The sequence below is a fragment of the Danio rerio genome, chromosome 2, assembly GCF_049306965.1.
Source record: "Danio rerio strain Tuebingen ecotype United States chromosome 2, GRCz12tu, whole genome shotgun sequence".
Classification (NCBI taxonomy): Eukaryota; Metazoa; Chordata; class Actinopteri; order Cypriniformes; family Danionidae; genus Danio; species Danio rerio.
Genome location: NC_133177.1, coordinates 7,284,009 through 7,301,054, shown reverse-complemented (window position 1 = coordinate 7,301,054; position 17,046 = coordinate 7,284,009). Strand labels below are relative to the sequence as shown.

The 17,046-nt window shown below is 38.2% G+C and overlaps 1 protein-coding gene across 3 annotated transcripts in view; it reads right to left on the bottom strand.

Annotated features, from left to right (window-relative positions):
- ddr2b (discoidin domain receptor tyrosine kinase 2b) overlaps nt 1-17,046 on the bottom strand; it is a 37,383-nt gene that overhangs the window by 13,997 nt on the left and 6,340 nt on the right. For all 3 annotated transcript variants that reach the window (XM_073923031.1, XM_017351330.4, XM_073923038.1), the window contains 8 exons: nt 11,382-11,484; nt 9,300-9,531; nt 8,473-8,620; nt 6,966-7,068; nt 6,708-6,891; nt 2,326-2,566; nt 2,155-2,208; nt 504-640 (listed from right to left, as the gene is read on the bottom strand). In XM_073923031.1, the coding sequence (XP_073779132.1) occupies nt 504-640; nt 2,155-2,208; nt 2,326-2,566; nt 6,708-6,891; nt 6,966-7,068; nt 8,473-8,620; nt 9,300-9,531; nt 11,382-11,484 (1,202 nt within the window). The remainder of the gene's footprint in view (nt 1-503; nt 641-2,154; nt 2,209-2,325; nt 2,567-6,707; nt 6,892-6,965; nt 7,069-8,472; nt 8,621-9,299; nt 9,532-11,381; nt 11,485-17,046) is intronic.

Genomic DNA, 17,046 nt, shown 5'->3' with positions numbered 1-17,046 from the left:
GCTAAATACTATACTAAATACTACAATAGGAGACAGTATTACTTATTATTTACGGTACTAGTTCACAGTTTTAGTTACATGTAGTAGTTTACTGTAGTATCAATTAAAATACTACAGTAGGCTATTTACAAGATGATCCCCTAAAAATGAAAATGTACTCACTATTACTCTCCCTCAAGTGGTTTCAAACCTTTATGAGTTTCTTCTGTTGAGCAAAAAGGAAGTTATTTTGGAGAAAGCTGAAATCCTGAAACCATTAACCTTCATGCAAACGTTATGGAAGTCAATGGTTACAGGTTTCCAACTTTCTTCAAAATATCTGCTTTTGTGTTCAGTCAAAGCAGGAAGCTCGTAAGGGTTTGAAACGAGTAAAGGGTGAGTAAATGACAGAATTTTTGAATGAATTATTTCTTTAATACTATTGTTTGCTGCAGTAAAATGTAGTGAAGACTGACAAATCTTCTACATTTTACTTGAGCAAATCCTAAACAAAAATATCTTACCTTCTCAATCATCTTCTGCCAGACCTGTCGCCATAGTATGATGATTATGATGGCCAACAGAATGGCAATAATGGCCACCAAACAGCCGATGAGGATCCTTGTACTGCTGTCATCGATTTTGTGGGTGGGATCATCCACTGATATAAAAAAAAAAACACAATTTAATCGTTCAGAAAATAAGAAATAGACATTTTGTGTCAAACGGCATCCATTTATTGGCATTTTACCACATTGCTGCATCATATTATACTGCATTACATGATTGCTTAAAGTTTGAATTTGTATTTTTATTGGTATCGGGATTTAACATTTGGCAAAGGGACCACCAATTAAATCTAGTCTTGGGCTAATTTGAGTACATATAAGTTATTGGGAATTGTTGATTAATGTACAATGTCCCTTGTTATGTAAAATAATGAATAAATAAAATAAATAAAAATAATTATAGTGGCGCAGTAGGTAGTGCTGTCACCTCACAGTAAGAAGGTCGCTGGTTAGAGCCTCGGCTGGGTCAGTTGGCGTTTGTGTGGAGTTTGCATGTTCTCCCTGCGTTCGCGCTGGTTTCCTCCGGGTGCTCCGGTTTCCCCCACAGTCCAAAGACATGCAGTACAGGTGAATTGGGTAGGCTAAATTGTCCATAGTGTATGAGTGTGAATGTGTGTGTATGGATGTTTCCTAGTGATGGGTCCGCTGTGTAAAACATATGCTGGATAAGTTGGCGGTTCACTCCGCTGTGGCGACCCCAGATTAATAAAGGGACTAAACTGAAAAGAAAATGAATCAATGAAAATTTATTTATTAAGGGGATAGTTCACCCAAAAATAAAAAATCTACTCATAATTTACTCTTCTTCGCGTGTTTCCAACCGTTTATGAGGTTTTATTATTCCGCTAAACACAAAAGAAGATATTTTGAAAAATGTTGAATACTGGAAGCCACTGATGTCCATAGTAAGAAAACAATATGGAAATAAAGACTACTTGTTTCAAGCATTTTTAAAATATGTTTTCTGTTCATCAGAAGAGAGAAATTCCGGATTGTTGAGAACAAGTGCTTTTCCTTAAATTAATTAGCCAATCAGAAACTTCCAAAACCTTGACACCATCATCTGAGCTTTTCAGAGGCAGAAAAATCTTATTGTATGTAAACTTGACTTTCAAGAAAAGTCGATGATTTCTCCTTATTTCTGCTATTAAGCTTAACAGAAACAAATGTGATAATCCTAACTTACCTAAAAGAGAAAAAGTTTAGTCACATCAACATCTGGCTTTTTTTAAATGGTTATGCATGCCTTTTTATACAGTGTATGTAAACTTCTGGTTTCAACTGTGTGCATATATATATATATATATATATATATATATATATATATATATATATATATATATATATATATATATATATATATATATATATATATATATATATATATATCAAAACTATTGGCTGCTACAGTCACTGAGAAATGGATAAACATTAATTTTCAAAAGAGGGGGTACTCATTTACTCTAAGCACCGTATATGGTCATTGGTGGTAATGAACACTAGGTGGTGCTGTTAACTGTGCATTCATAATACAAACACGAAAACCAAAAGCGCAACACGACAGCACTGTGCATTATGTACAATTCAATGTTTACATGGTAAATACCTGGAGCTTGGTTACGTTTGCGAGGTACAAGAGAGGTGTTGTACACTGCTGTATCTGAAAAGTGAATTAATTCGGTGAAAGGCATTTTGAATTAATTAAATGGCTATTAATATGCTAAAACCAACCACGTACGTGCAAAGAAAGAGCGTGCAGTAATTGAGCCACTATTACCTGACTGGAAAGCAATTTCGCTGAACATCATCCAGATGTCACTGAACGCAAAACGGCACCTGATTGCGCTGGCCATGCGGTTGCCAAGAGCAACAGTGATAAAGCGAGCACTTGGACTGATGCTGTCTGCTTTCGGCTTGAAAAACACAGGATTGGGCTCCCAGTCTGCATCCGAACGGAAGGAACACACGGCCTGTCGGAACATCTTCACTCCCCATGCGTACATGTTGTTACAGTGGACCTGTTGAACCAGAAGGTTTATCTATTCGATGCAAAATAATGAGGATGCTAACATTTTACCTATGCTTAGCAAGCTTCCATATGCTATCACTGGAAACATTAGGTAAAGTTGTAAGGTTCCATTAGTTTATTTATTTACGAGCATTCAAAAAATAATGAACAATCATGTAATTTAATCATCTTTAAATGTTAAAGTCGGCATGTACCGAAAGTTGCTGAGACATTTTTTCATTTACAATTTACAATTAATTTACAGTTTTTTGATTTACTGGGCGTCCCAGTGGTGCAGTGGGTTGCACGATCACCTTAACAGCAAGAAGGTCACTGGTTTGAGCCCCGGCTGGGACAGTTGGCATTTCTGTATGGAGTTTGCATGTTCTCCCCATGTTGGTGTGGGTTTCCTCCAGGTGCTCAGGTTTCCCCCACAGTCCAAAGACATGCGGCATAGGTGAATTGAATAAATAAATTGGTAGTGTACGTGTGTGAATGCAAGAGTGTATGGGTGTTTCCCAGTGGTGGGTTGCAGCTGGAAGGGCATCCGCTGCGTAAAACAAATGCTAGATAAGTTGGTGGTTCATTCCGCTGTGAATAAATGAATGAATAAATGTTGATGTATTTCCAACTGAAACTGAATATTGAGCAGGGCTTGTAGCAAACTGTACGAGTGGCATGGTTGAAATTATACATATACAGTTTCTATGGAAGTCCTCAAGTTGTCAATTGAAGGACCACCACTCCAAAGGCGGAAGCAAAAGATCAGACTTGGATTAAAGATTACCAAAACATTTTTTTTCCAGTGGAATAACTTGCATGGATTAATTATTCACCTCAAGAATAACAATGTGAGCCAACAAAATAAACATTGTACATTTTGATTTCACGCGGACTTTAAAGAAAATGAAGTTGTTGATTGTTATTTTAAGTTACAGCCCATTAACTAATGCTAACAAGCACATCTTTAGATTTTAATAAGGATTTAGTAAACTTTGAACTATGAACAAGTATTGTTTATTCTAACAAGGTTCATACACATTTTTAATACTAAAAATCCATGACTTTTCCAAAATTTTTCCAAGACTTTCAAGTAAATTTTCATGACCTGTTGATTCATGTAAGTTGTAATGTCTACATGTACATGGTGAATAATAAAAACAATGACGTTCAAATGTATTACAGCATATCACAGAACATGCAACAATCAATTTAGTTTAAATTTGTTTTTTATATCTATGTTAATTGATTTTGATAATGCTTTCATAGCACTAACAATGTGAGAGCAAGCTTTTGGCCAAGGATAGAGAAGACAACTAACCTATATTGAAGTTAGGGCTGCACAATATAGTTTCAGCATCGATACTGCAATGTATGCATCTGCAAAAGTCACATCTCCGGATATGCAATGTTGAGTTTATTATAATGGAATAAAATTTTAACATCTGCATGATAACACTGGTGAGAACCGGGTACTGTGTTCTATGGTGTTAGGAACTACTATGAAGCGTGTTTCGGGTGGGTGGGTGGTTGAAATAACGGGAGTTTTCCGGGATAAAAAACAAACAAGAGGGAGTGTTGGCAGGTATGCTCACACATTACACTATGCACTCTGACTACTATATTGTATATAAGCTGTGCTGGGCATATCACTCTGTCTTGAGCTGAACGTTGTCAGTGTCGACCAATCGCAACAGGCTGTCATCGGTCCAATCAGCGCAGATTAGCTTTGCGCCAAGGAGGGGTTTGGGAACAAATGCATATTATAAGACCATGAAAGTGTTTTTTGACCTTAGATTCATATTAGACTGTTGGTGGAGACCCTTACAACCAAAATATGACCATATTTCATGTATAATAGGGGCTCTTTAACTTTAAATGATGTGCCAAATAACACCCTACAGAAGAAATTCAAAACCAGGTACTTTACTTGCATTTTAGTATGCTAGTACATTAAAAAATACTACTAGCAGTGACTGGATTGCGAAGGTGATGTAGCAGTATTAACTTTGTATTGTTTTATTTTATGGATAATAGTTATTAATATTAAATATTAAGAGATTTACAAAAAAAAATTCACAATTTGCTTATGGGCTCTGTTTTGACGGTCCATGCGCAAAGAGCAAAGCGCAGGGCGCAAACGCTTTCAGGGTGTGTCAGAACGCATTTTTGCTAATATAAGGATGGGAAAATCTGCTTTGCATCGTGGCGCACGGTCTTAAAGGGTTGAGTTTATTTTCTTAATGAGTTATAGGTGTGTTTTGAGAATAAACCAATCAGAGTCTCATCTCCCATTACCTTTAAGAGTCAGTTACGTGCACCATGGCACATTTACTATACATGTTGTAAAGTAAGTGGAAGTGGTAAAACTCAGCATTTCACTAGCACGAAAACAGTTAAACAGAGTATCTACAGCGCGAAAATGAGAGATAAATTATTAACTTTCACTTTCGCTCTCGTGGATAGGGAAACCTTTACGCACAGACATCAATTAGTCTATAAATAATTAATTTTCTTTGTTAAGCGCAAATATTTGTTTCAAAACTATTTCTAAATTCAGTTCTAATTTCCAGCAAATGAATAAATGAACAGTAATAACGAAGTGTGGTCAAAAACCTGAGTTATATCCTAATACACATGCTGTGCCCCATATGGTCTAATACCTGACAATCTAAGCTTGACAAATCTAAGCCTGTTTTTAATAAAACAAATATAAATATGGATATAATAATTAATAATAATAAACATAACATTATATAAAAGCAAATTGAATGAACTAAAAAAGCCTTCTGAGATGAAGGCATGAAGGCAGTGGTTTTTAAATTTATGTAGGCTAAAAAAAAATAGGTTTTGTAATATTTTAATCCTTTATATTTATATCCTATATATATATCCTTATTATATCCTATATATCCTTAATATTTTAATTATTTTTCATATGTAAAGATATTTGCTTATTGCTCTACATCTTGTGTGTATTAAGCAGTGTTTAAGCGAGGCGCACAACTAACGTGCTCTGCGCTGGACAATAGACCGGCTGTCACCAACTCGGTCCCAGTCATTCCCCTCGCTGGCCAGAAGAGGCCGCCATCCCCGGACTTCTAGCATGACATCATCCACATAGACTGATTGTGCACACACCTGATTTGAATCCCGGTAATGACCCACGCTCCCTATATAAGCCACACTCAAACCACAGTCCAGCGCGAAGTCTTGTTCAGCCACGGCCAACATTTCTGAGCGCTAGTCCCTGCCTGATCTTCTGTGCATTACCCTGGACTGTTTCTGACTCTGAGTTGCCTTCTGCCTGCCCTCGACCCTCGTTTGTTACACGGACTCTGAACCATGCTACCTGCCCTCGACCCACGCTTGTTATAAGGACTCTGAACCACGCAGCCTGCCACTGATCTATGCCTGGTAAATCACTGTGTCTGTCAGCCGCCAGCCCCACGATCTTTATTGCTGTTGATGTGAGTTCGCACTTTAGTGCGTGTTGGATGTTTGTTTGAACTGTGTCTAATAAATACTGCAAAATGGATCCCTCCGTGTCAGTCTCCACGTTACACCGGCTTTGTTCTGGTCTATTGAACAGTGTATTTTAGTTTCTCAAAAGAGCAACGCGCCAAAACACGCCTGCTTTTTTAGATCAGAACGCCTATGGGCACACATATGAGCGCAAATGCATTTGCAATTTAAACCACGTGGCGCGAAATGTCAAAACAACTCTTACACTGAGTTGAAACTAGCAAACAACTATTGCGTTGCGCCGCATTGCGCCGGGTGTATGATAGGGCCCAAAGAGTTTCTTAATTCTGTTGAACACAAAAAAAGATATTCTGAAAAAAGCTGGAAACATGTAACCAAAGACTTCAGAAGTAGAAAACACAAATACTATGGAAGTCAATGGTTACAGGTTTGTTTAAAGCATCTTTGTTTATGTTCAACAGATTAAACGCAAATCAAACCATTTGGAACAAGTAAAGAGTGAATAAATGAGTTTTTGATGAACTATCCTAATAATTAGATAACGTTACACTACAATTTACCTCAAAGTATTACTGTAACACGTATCATACACGTGTCAGTATAACTATGCTGAACGCTTCTGTCACAATAGCCATGTTGATGCAGATGTATTTCAGTAGACAAACCTTCATTGAGGTGAAGTTTCGGACCCGGTCAAACTCAAAGGTCATCTCCACCGAGCCACCAGGTAAACTAGCATTCGTCCAGCCCACATAGTCATAGCCAGGCCAGACTCCATACACCTGACTTTTAGTGAAGTCGTCCAAACCCCAGCTGCCGTCAGTCAGCTGCCCGAGACCTTCTGCCATGCTGGAAAAGTAAACAAATAATTACACTTGAGCAAAGATATAACAGCGTTCGCCTGACTAAGTGTTATGTTGTACCTGGAACTAACGGCTCCGTCATACACGGTGTCATTTAAGTAGATCTGCTGGCCTCTGAAAGTCATCTGTTGGCCAGCAGGGGCGCTGTAGGACACAAGGCCATCTGCATCAAAGATGAGAAATATGAAATGTATGTAATTACGTGAGTTTTCCGGGATAAAAAACAAAATGGGAGGGTGGCGGGAGATGGGTCTGAAGTACGGGAGACTCCCAGGAAAAATAGGCGTGTTGGCAGGTATGCTCACACATACACTCTGCACTCTGACTACTTCAATATTGTTGATAAGCCGTGGTGGGCATTTCACTCATTTCAGACTGTCATCGGTCTAATCAGTGCAGATTAGCATCATGCTAAGGAGGGGTATGGGAACAAATGAATCACTGAACAAATCATATGGGAGTCGTTGGGATTATTAGGTAAAAATAAATGCAGATTATAAGACAATGAAAGTGTTTTTTGACCTTGCATGTGTAACGGAGGCCAGCTAGTGAGTGCTGTGCAGGTAAACCTCACTCCTCTGACCTCTAAATGTGCTCTAGCGAGAATCACTAGAGGCCATGGTCTTTAGCCTCCTTGGTAGAGCAATCGACTCCCATGCGGAAGATCAGCGGTTGGAAACCAGCTAGTAGCGGGTTGGATGGTGTAGGAGTTATACATGCATATCAGCCTGTTGTCGTAGACCCTCAAAATATGACCCTTTTTAATGTATAATAGGGGCTTTTCAACATGTTTTATTCAATTCTGGCCAGGAAAATGTTTAAAAGCATCATTTTTCTTTTTACAGTTGTATTTTTACTTTGTACCAGCAGTTTTCATGTCATGTGACCACACCTATTTCTAAAGTGAGTTTGATTGCCATTTTTCAGTGACATTTAATTCCATGCTGAAAATAAAATAACTAGGGCTAAACAATAAATAGTTTAAGCATTGATATCACAATGTGTGTATCTGCAGTAGTCACACAGCAGGATAAGATGATTTAGTGAAGATTAAAAGATAAAGATGATCATTTTAAAATTATTTATACAATGATGACTGTTATTTTACATTCAATTGTTCAATTTCTGTTTTTGAAAACTGTTTAAAAAACATAAAGCAGTATATTTATTTATTTATTGCTTGTAATGTATTCTATTTTATGCAGATGCACTGCATGGAAGAAGACTTGTTCGTCCCAGTTGATCTAAATTTATGAAATTGTACCAAATAGAGCTATTCAAATCAACTTGTGAAATGATATTCATATCGCAATATATATCACGGCAAAACAAAATATCACAATGTCAGATTTTTCCAATATTGTGTAACCCTAATAGTAGCAGAGCCTAACATTATATGAATGTATTACCGTTTAGCCCAAAATACAATTTTACAGCACTTACAAGCTGGTTTACGTTACGTGTTTTTGTTTTTAGAAGGTTTACAAACCTGTATTTTTCTTTTGAGGTTAATTAATGCAAGGAAAGCATTTGAGTAAATACACAAAGTAGAAAAAGAAGAGTTTACCGAGCCATTCACAGCCGTAGAGCTCCACCCTCATACACACAATCATAGACGGGTCAGTCACAGGCATGAAGCGCACAAAACGAGCAATAATAGGAGGCTCCAGGTCCTTAAGCACGATGTCATAGGCGTTACTGTTTCCTTCAATGATCTAAAAAGAAGAAGAATGATGAGAATACACAGACCGTGACAATAATTTTCACAATAAACATCCATTTCCCTGTGTTTGGTTGCGGCTGAAAGGGATCCACTGCGTAAAAACAATGCTGGATAAGTTGGTGGTTCATTCACTGTGGTGACCCCTGATTAATTAAGGGACTAAGCTGAAAAGAAAATGAACGAATGAATGAATAAACATTCATCTGTGCAATTTAAAATCAATGTCATTACTTACTCACCATCATATCATCCTTTATACCAGTGGTGCTCAACCCTGTTCCTGGAGCTCGACCTCCCCTGCTGAAAAATCCAGCTTAAACCAGCCTGGGCTGGTTGGCTGGTTTTAGCTGGTCGACCAGGCTGGTTTTAGAGGGGTTTTGGCCACTTCCAGGCTGGTTTCCAGCCATTTCCAGCCTGGTTTTAGCTGGTCAGGCTGGAAAATGACCAGCTAAATCCAGCTAAAACCAGCTTGACCAGCCAAGCCAGGCTGGGAGCCCAGCCAAAACCAGCTATGTCCAGCTTAAACCAGGCTGGTCAAGCTGGTACAAAGGAGCAGAGCTGGTACAAGATAGAAATCCTTTTACTTCAAAATGATGACTTTTTAATGTCTATTTTTCTTTGCCAATATCATACGTAGAGCTCAGAGAAAACCTGCAACAAAGCCAGCTCACCTGTCGACCTTGCCGGTCCCGCCAGGAGACCCATCGAGTGCCGTCCCGGCTGTATTTAATCCTGTATCTCTGGGCAAATTCATTGCCCACCCCGTCTGCATGACGTCCCTGTGTGCCAACCAAAGTGACAAAATGCAGAGTGCGGAGGTCAATCTGCAGAAACTCCTTCAGACTGTGCGCTTCAGCCATGACATCCGGACACCACGCACCATCTCCATCATCAAAATCCAATCTGGAATAAAGTTTTGATGGAAAACAAAATAAGATGTATTATGATAAATATTTTTGTAATTGTGTGACCAAAGTGTTGGACAACCCAGGCCCATTCTGAAAACGTAGTCCCGCAGACGTATCTGGAGACTGCAAAATATGTGCCGGGAGGTACGTATTTTTGCAGTTTTTGTTTTCGCGAACCCACGAGAGGCCGCTGTGTGCACTTTTTCGCATCTCAAATGCCTCTTGCGAGTGGCATTCGCACCTGCGATGTTCTCACGTGAACCTACCAGAGGTCGCTGCTGACCGACTGAATGATTGACTGGGCAACCGGCCTATCGACTGACCCACCCTCCTCCTACCCTAAACCCAACCAATTTTACAGATTGACCCGCCCGCCCGCTCACTTCCCTAAACCCAGCCGAAGGCTTACAAAAGCCGTCCAGAAAAAGAAAAACCCTCCTCTGATTTGACCACGTTTTTGGATTTGACCACATTCTCACCCTGTGGTTCACTCGTTAATTTTATTTTTTGGACTCTGTTTTTGTCTTTTCTGATTTCAGGAACAGGGGTCCGTTCTTCGTACGTGGATTACTCTGTTAGCTGGATTTGGATATTGACGATTTGACATGATCCAGGATCGTTTCGTTCTTCAAAGCTGATCTGAGAGTTGTTGTCATAGCAACAGTTCTGCTAGCTCAAACCTGATCGGGAGCAGGTTCAATTCATATAAACAGGATTAGATCGGCTCAGTTCAAGCAAAGATAATAGAGAAAGTACCGAATTATGATATTTTCTTAGAGTAGTAGTTATATACACTTGGGAAAATAGTAAAAAAAAATTTAACTATATATATAAAGTTATAGTTATTAATAAAATAAAGTTATATTAACAAAACTTATGCAATCTGCACCCTCGAAATGAAAGTACAAAGAGAAAATGTATTGATATGAACTTTTTAGATCGCTTTATACAATTTGTGTATAATAATAGAAATTCAGAATATGTGACTTTTAAAAAAAAAAGAAATAATACATTAATGCAGTCATGACAGTGATTTGATGCTTCACAATAGTTGCAGACGCCTTTACCAATATCAAAATGCTTTTGTAAACATCCAGTTATTCCATACAGCGCTTAAAAAAACGGCTACTATAATAAAGAAATTATTTTCTAAAGGTAGAACTAAATACATTGATTTGCATTGAAATACATGATGAATACTCTTGACACATGAAAGTGTAAAGCCTGCAGCTCACAACAAATGTGGAAAGTTATTGCGTGTCATATACGTAACAAACAGTTTACTGCTAATTTGATGTAATTTTGCTCACATGGATAATTGAATATTAATCAGATGATGTCATTACGCTGCTGTGCCGTCAGCCAATCGTTGCATTGCTGATCATGATTTCGAGGATCGATAGATCAGTCCTTCACAACACACGCAGCGATCTCAGATCAGTTCATCCAGACATTCTAATCTGATTCGCGAACTTGTTTGAAGAACCAAATTAGCGAGAGATCAGTTTTCAAGATTAAAAGATCCAGGATCGGCAAAATCATCTTAGATCATTTAAGCGAGGTACGAAGAACGGACCCCTGCTCTTTACCGGACTCGAACCCGGTCGTTGTCGTCGTCAACTCCTCTCTGCGTCTCAAGTCTGCCGACATACACGACAAGCTAACTGGACAAAATGGTCGCAGTGGGAAAGCCCTCCACACGGAGGTAAGTGGTCAGCTGGTAAGCACATATAAAGGAACAGCGTCATACCGCCCCACACGTACCTCCAGCTACATAATTTGCTGTCTTGAGAAACGTCCGTGGGACTACGTTTTCAGAATAAGCCCGTGTTGTTTTGGGGGTACCTGCCATATCGAGCGGCGGTGGACTCTGACCATTGGCTGGAAGCAGAAATATCTTCATCCTGAATTTGACCTCCATTCATTCCTAGAGGATACCTACATACAGCTACGACATTAAGGAAGGTTCTGTTAACTTTTGAAGAGATTTAGTATGGCAAATATGTATATGGCAATGTTGTGTTTGGTCTTGGTGGTATAAATTTGCTACGATGCTGCTTTGATTATTATGGCTGAGCAAGTGGCAAGACTTGCTACTGCCAGAATATTTACAGACATGCAGTCTCAACCGACAGTATAACAATTAAGTTGTCCTAAAAAAAAAAACTGAAGAATTGAATTGTTTCAATACAATACAATGGTTTCAATCTTTCATTTTTGTAGGTAAAGTTTTTTTAATTTTAAGTAATTTGTTTGTTTCAGATGTAATTCTCATGAAAATATATTCTTTTTAGCATTACCTGAATTAAATGGTTTTAAATAAATATTTATTTTGTTAGTATAATTTAAATTTTCAACCATGCACAACCCTCTGAATCCAACCATACTCTGCCGGGTGGGTAGTTGGGCCAGTTGTGGATGGTTGGGTGACGCAGATAAAAGTGAAGAGTGGGGGGAGGGGGTTGTGGTCGTTGTGTGACGCAAATGAAAGTTAAGAGAGAGGGGGTTATCGCAGATTAAAGAGAAGAGCGGGGGTGGGTGGGGGACGGTCGCGGATACAGGTGAAGGGGGGGGGGGGGGGGTGTTGGGCAGTTGGAGGTGGGGTGGTAGGGGTGTTGGGTATGGGGTTAGCGCTGGCCCCTAATAATGTCTCTGGGGACCCCCTAAATGTATGGCCCCTTACAATCGTCCTAACTCCCCCCTAACGATTAGTGCGTGTGTGAGTGTGAAAACGTAATATTCTGTAATGCACTGGGGTTTAGTTTAAGCCAATTTAAGTCATCAAACAGTAGGCATTCGGCATCTTCTCATCAGTGTTATGCAAAGTAAACATGCGACTACACTTATAATTGCTAAATAATACTAAATACTTATTATAATTACTAAATAATTCACTAAATAATACTCTAAATGAACTCAAGTTAAAGTGAATGTACACATTTTTAAAACTACTTAGTGAAGTACAATTCCTGAGTAAACCTACTCAATCACAGTAGTTTGAGTATTTGTAATTTGTTACTTCACACCGCTGGCTTTTGATGACCAAATCTTTGAAGGGTTCTTTGGTAATCTCTAGTTGTAAGACCCTGAAGCCATAATCTGTCTGTATGGTGAGTTTTCAGCGTGAGGTCTCCATCGCACCAGACCGGCATTCACTACACAGTAGGTGGCATTGTGCTGAATTAAGGTGGACACACAACCTCTGCAGGCTGAATCCACACCCCGTAAGCAAACACCCAAAATACCAGTCAACCCCATCCGTGAGGCCTCAGCAGAAAACACAGACACTTTTATGTTCATGCCAGGACGAGCTTACTATGAACCGATGGAGCTTTGTGTTGATGTTTCTCTTTAAAAACATTTGGAATAGCAAAAAATTTTGAAATGAACGAAAATAGGAAATAAACTAAAATGAAATTAAACTGATTGTACAGTAGCCGCTAAGAAATCCTGAATTTATCAATTATTATTTTTCACACAGGGTTTCTGTGGGTTTCATTAAGTCAGATTTAATGCATTTTAAGACTTTTGTGAATGAAATTTCAGACGTATACAGAGCTAAATGCTACATATTTTAAATATTATGTCAAAACAAGCTAACACTAGTTGACGTACTTTTTTCCCACATAGCATTGTTTTGTTTTGTTTTTTTTAATTAACTGTTTAAAACAAACTAAAACTAAATATAATATAATATAAGTAAACTATAATAAACTAAATTGAGTAGCTTTACATGAAAGAAAGAAAAAAATGGTCTTTACAAATAAAAAAGACCAGACCAGTTTAAAACGATTTAAGACCTACAACACAATATTTCAGTAAATGTAAGACTTTTGAAGGCTTAAAATTTGTTTTTTGAAATTCAAGACTTTTTAAGATCATGCGGACTCCCTGTCACACTATTTTCATGCATGATTCCCAGTTGTTGGTTCTTTTATGAGGCAGTTCCTAAAATTTTTCTTACAGGTTCAGTTTTTGTTTTATATTTATAAACTAACATTCTCCGAACTTTGACGACCAAAAATTATTAGCTAGGAAAAAAAGCTTCGTTCAAACTTACACCATTCATAAAGGCTATATGTAACTCTGGATTACAAAACCAATCCTAAGTGCTAACTGTTTGAAATTAATATGATTGATAATATTTAGCTGAGGCAGAGCTATTTAAAAGTCAGAATCTGAGGGTTTAAAAATATATATATATATTGGGAAAATCAATTTTAAAGTTGTCTATATAAAGTCCTTGACAATTTGCGTTACAATAAAAAATAACCTTTGATATATGTAACCCAGGCTCATTTTAAAAACGTAGTCCCGTGGCCGTTTCTGGCGACCACGAAACGTACTGCAGATTTGTTTTCGTGAATCTGCGAGTCACTTTTTTTTACATCTTAAATGTGTCTTGCGAGTGCCGTTCGCGCCTGCGCTATTCTCGCGTAAACCCACCAGAGGCCGCTGTTGACCGACTGAATGACTAAAGGGGCGACCGGCCAATCGACTGACCCTGTTATTCACTCCCACTCGTTCATTTTTTTTTTAGGATTCTGTTTTTGTCTTTCCTGATTTGTGAAATCGCTCTTCCCCGGACTCTAACCTGGTCGTCGTTGTGGTTAACTCCTCTCTGCGCCTCAAGTTCGCCGACGTACACGACGAGCTAACTGGACAAACTGGTTGCAGCGGGAAAGCCCTCCACATAGAGGTAAGTGGTCAGCCGGTAAGCACCAAAAGGAAAGGTGTCATACCACCCCGTAGCGTTCGCTTAAAAAAATGAAATGCAGCGATACGTACCTCCGGCTACATAATTCGCGGTCTCTAGAAACATCTGCGGGACTACTTTTTTAGAATGAGCCTGGATTGGATATATTTACAGTAGGACATTTACTTAATAAAGTACATAATAATATACTGTACTAATGAGTTTTGGTATAAAAGAAACAAAATGATAGTTTTGACCCAAACATTAGCCCCTTTCACACAGTGATACCGGTAAATATCCGGAAAATTTCCGGAACTACTTTACCGGTATGTTCAAAAAAGCGCTGTTCACACAGGCGAGGACGTTATGGAATTTTTCCGGAAAAGAGCATTCACACATCCATCGCAAAATGCCGGTAAATTCTGACATCATTAACCAGAAATGACCTCTAAACGGCTGCGCTTGTATTTGTAAACATTTGACTACATTACAAACTCTTCGGATGGATCAGTATTGAGTACAACTCTAATGAAAACATAGGGAAACACTTTCGCATGTCGAGATGTTCATGATATGCGTATGTGCTGGCGCTATGGGCGCTCACGGGCACACGCAAAGCTTGAAGGTAAACAAACGACGGATTATCATAAACATTTTATCGATAATTATTTACACAGCATTAAGAAAGAACATAGAAACATTATCTGTCTAACATCTAGCAGCTAAAGGTGTCTGGAAAAAATATTCAAAGGCTTTTATTCTCATAAAGCGCGCGCACGTGAATGCGTCTGACTGTTCTGATTGGCTAAAGCAGGCGTCTCACGTCAGCCCGTTCTAGACGTGCACGCGCTTATTACGGCAATCTTCCTTCTGCATTCACACAGCGCAGCATTCCGGCAAATTACCGGTAATGTTACAACTTCTCTTTCCGGAAAATAGCCAGAACGAATTTACCGATATTTTCAAAAAGGGCCTGTTCACACAAACAACCTTTCCGGAAAATTGCCGGTAATTTTCCGGAAAGGTCTGTATGTGTGAAAGGGGCTAATGTGTTTTAGGCTATAGCTAAAAATATACCCCAGCAACATAAGACCATGGTCACATATATAACAGCCCCTCAGCAGTAAATTAAAGAACAACATGTTTTTAAACTCATACAGGTCATACAGTGAATACTTTATATCAATCTCATTTTAACAGATTGAATAGACACTATGATGTCCGGCGGTGCATCCTACAGTATGTGTAAAGCATGTGAACAATATGTCTGAGATTTGTACTGTAAAAAATTACGCAATCAAATATATTTTTCTTTTGTAATGAGCTTGTTACGCTCATTAAAAAATTAGATTTTAGATCTCATGGTTGTTTGATAAATGTTTATTGCATTTTGTAGTTTTTTTTTTCGTGTTTGACAGTGTATCTTCAATGTATTGTCTTATATATATATATATATATATATATATATATATATATATATATATATATATATATATATATATATATATATATATATATATTTATTTTCCCATTTATTACTATTATCCTGATTACAATTACACACAAACCATTGTTCTGAGCTGTAATAGTTTATTTGTCTTTAATTAAAGGCAAAGTTGAAAGAAATGAAAATCACTGAATGGAGCATACACTATCCTACGCATTATTCAGTCACATATTGGTGCCAAACAGTCTAAAACAGCGCTGTGGAAGTTTTTGCTGATGGTCAAGATAATTCAAAGTACCATTTGCAGTCTGTTTTATTGGTTTCAGCAGTTGTTATCTCAGAATAACATACTTTCTAATGTTGCGACAGACCAATCTGAACTGAGTGTCCCAAACAGCTGTGTATAAGTAAGGAATAAGGTACATCCAGGCAGTTGTTATTGCATAATAATGGGCTTTAGTCTGTGAAAACCACCCCCTAGTTGTACTTTCCTGTTTGTTACTATTAACCCTATTACAATTAGACACAAAACATCAGTCTGAGCTGTAATTGTGTATTCGTTTTTTAATTAAAGGCAAAGCTGACAGAAATGAAAATGACTGAATGGAGCATACACTATCCTACGCATTATTCAGTCACATAATGGTGCCAAACAGCCTAAAACAGCGCTGTGGAAGTTTTCGCGGATGGTCAAGATAATTCAAAGTACCATTAGGAGCCTGTTTTATTAGTTTCAGCGGTTGTTATCTGAGAAAAACACACCTTGGAATGTCGCGACTGACCAATCTGAACTGAGTGTCCAAGACAGCTGTGTATAAGTAAGGAATAAGGTACATCCAGGCAGTTGTTATTGCATAATAATGGGCTTTAGTCTGTGAAAACCACCACCTGGATGTACTTTCCCGTTTGTTACTATTAACCCAATTAAAATTAGACACAAAACATCGTTCTGAGCTGTAATAGTTTATTCGTCTTTAATTAAAGGCAAAGCTGACAGAAATGAAAATGACTGAATAGAGCATACACTATCCTATGCATTATTTAGTCACATAATGGTGCCAAACAGCCTGTGGAAGTTTTTGCTGATGGTCAAGATAATTTAACGAACCATTAGGAGCCTGTTTTATTAGTTTCAGCGGTTGTTATCTCAGAAAAAACACACCTTGGAAGGTCACGATTGACCAATCAGAATCAAGTATTCCAGACAGCCATGTAATAATTCCAGATAACAACAGCTGATACTAATAACGTAGGTTTATCTGGGTACCATGAACCATTTCAACCGTTAAGTGAGTATATTCGTACATGTATTAATGCTTATCTGTTATGCCGCTGTTCTTGACTGTTTGGGGCCCTGTTGTGACTGA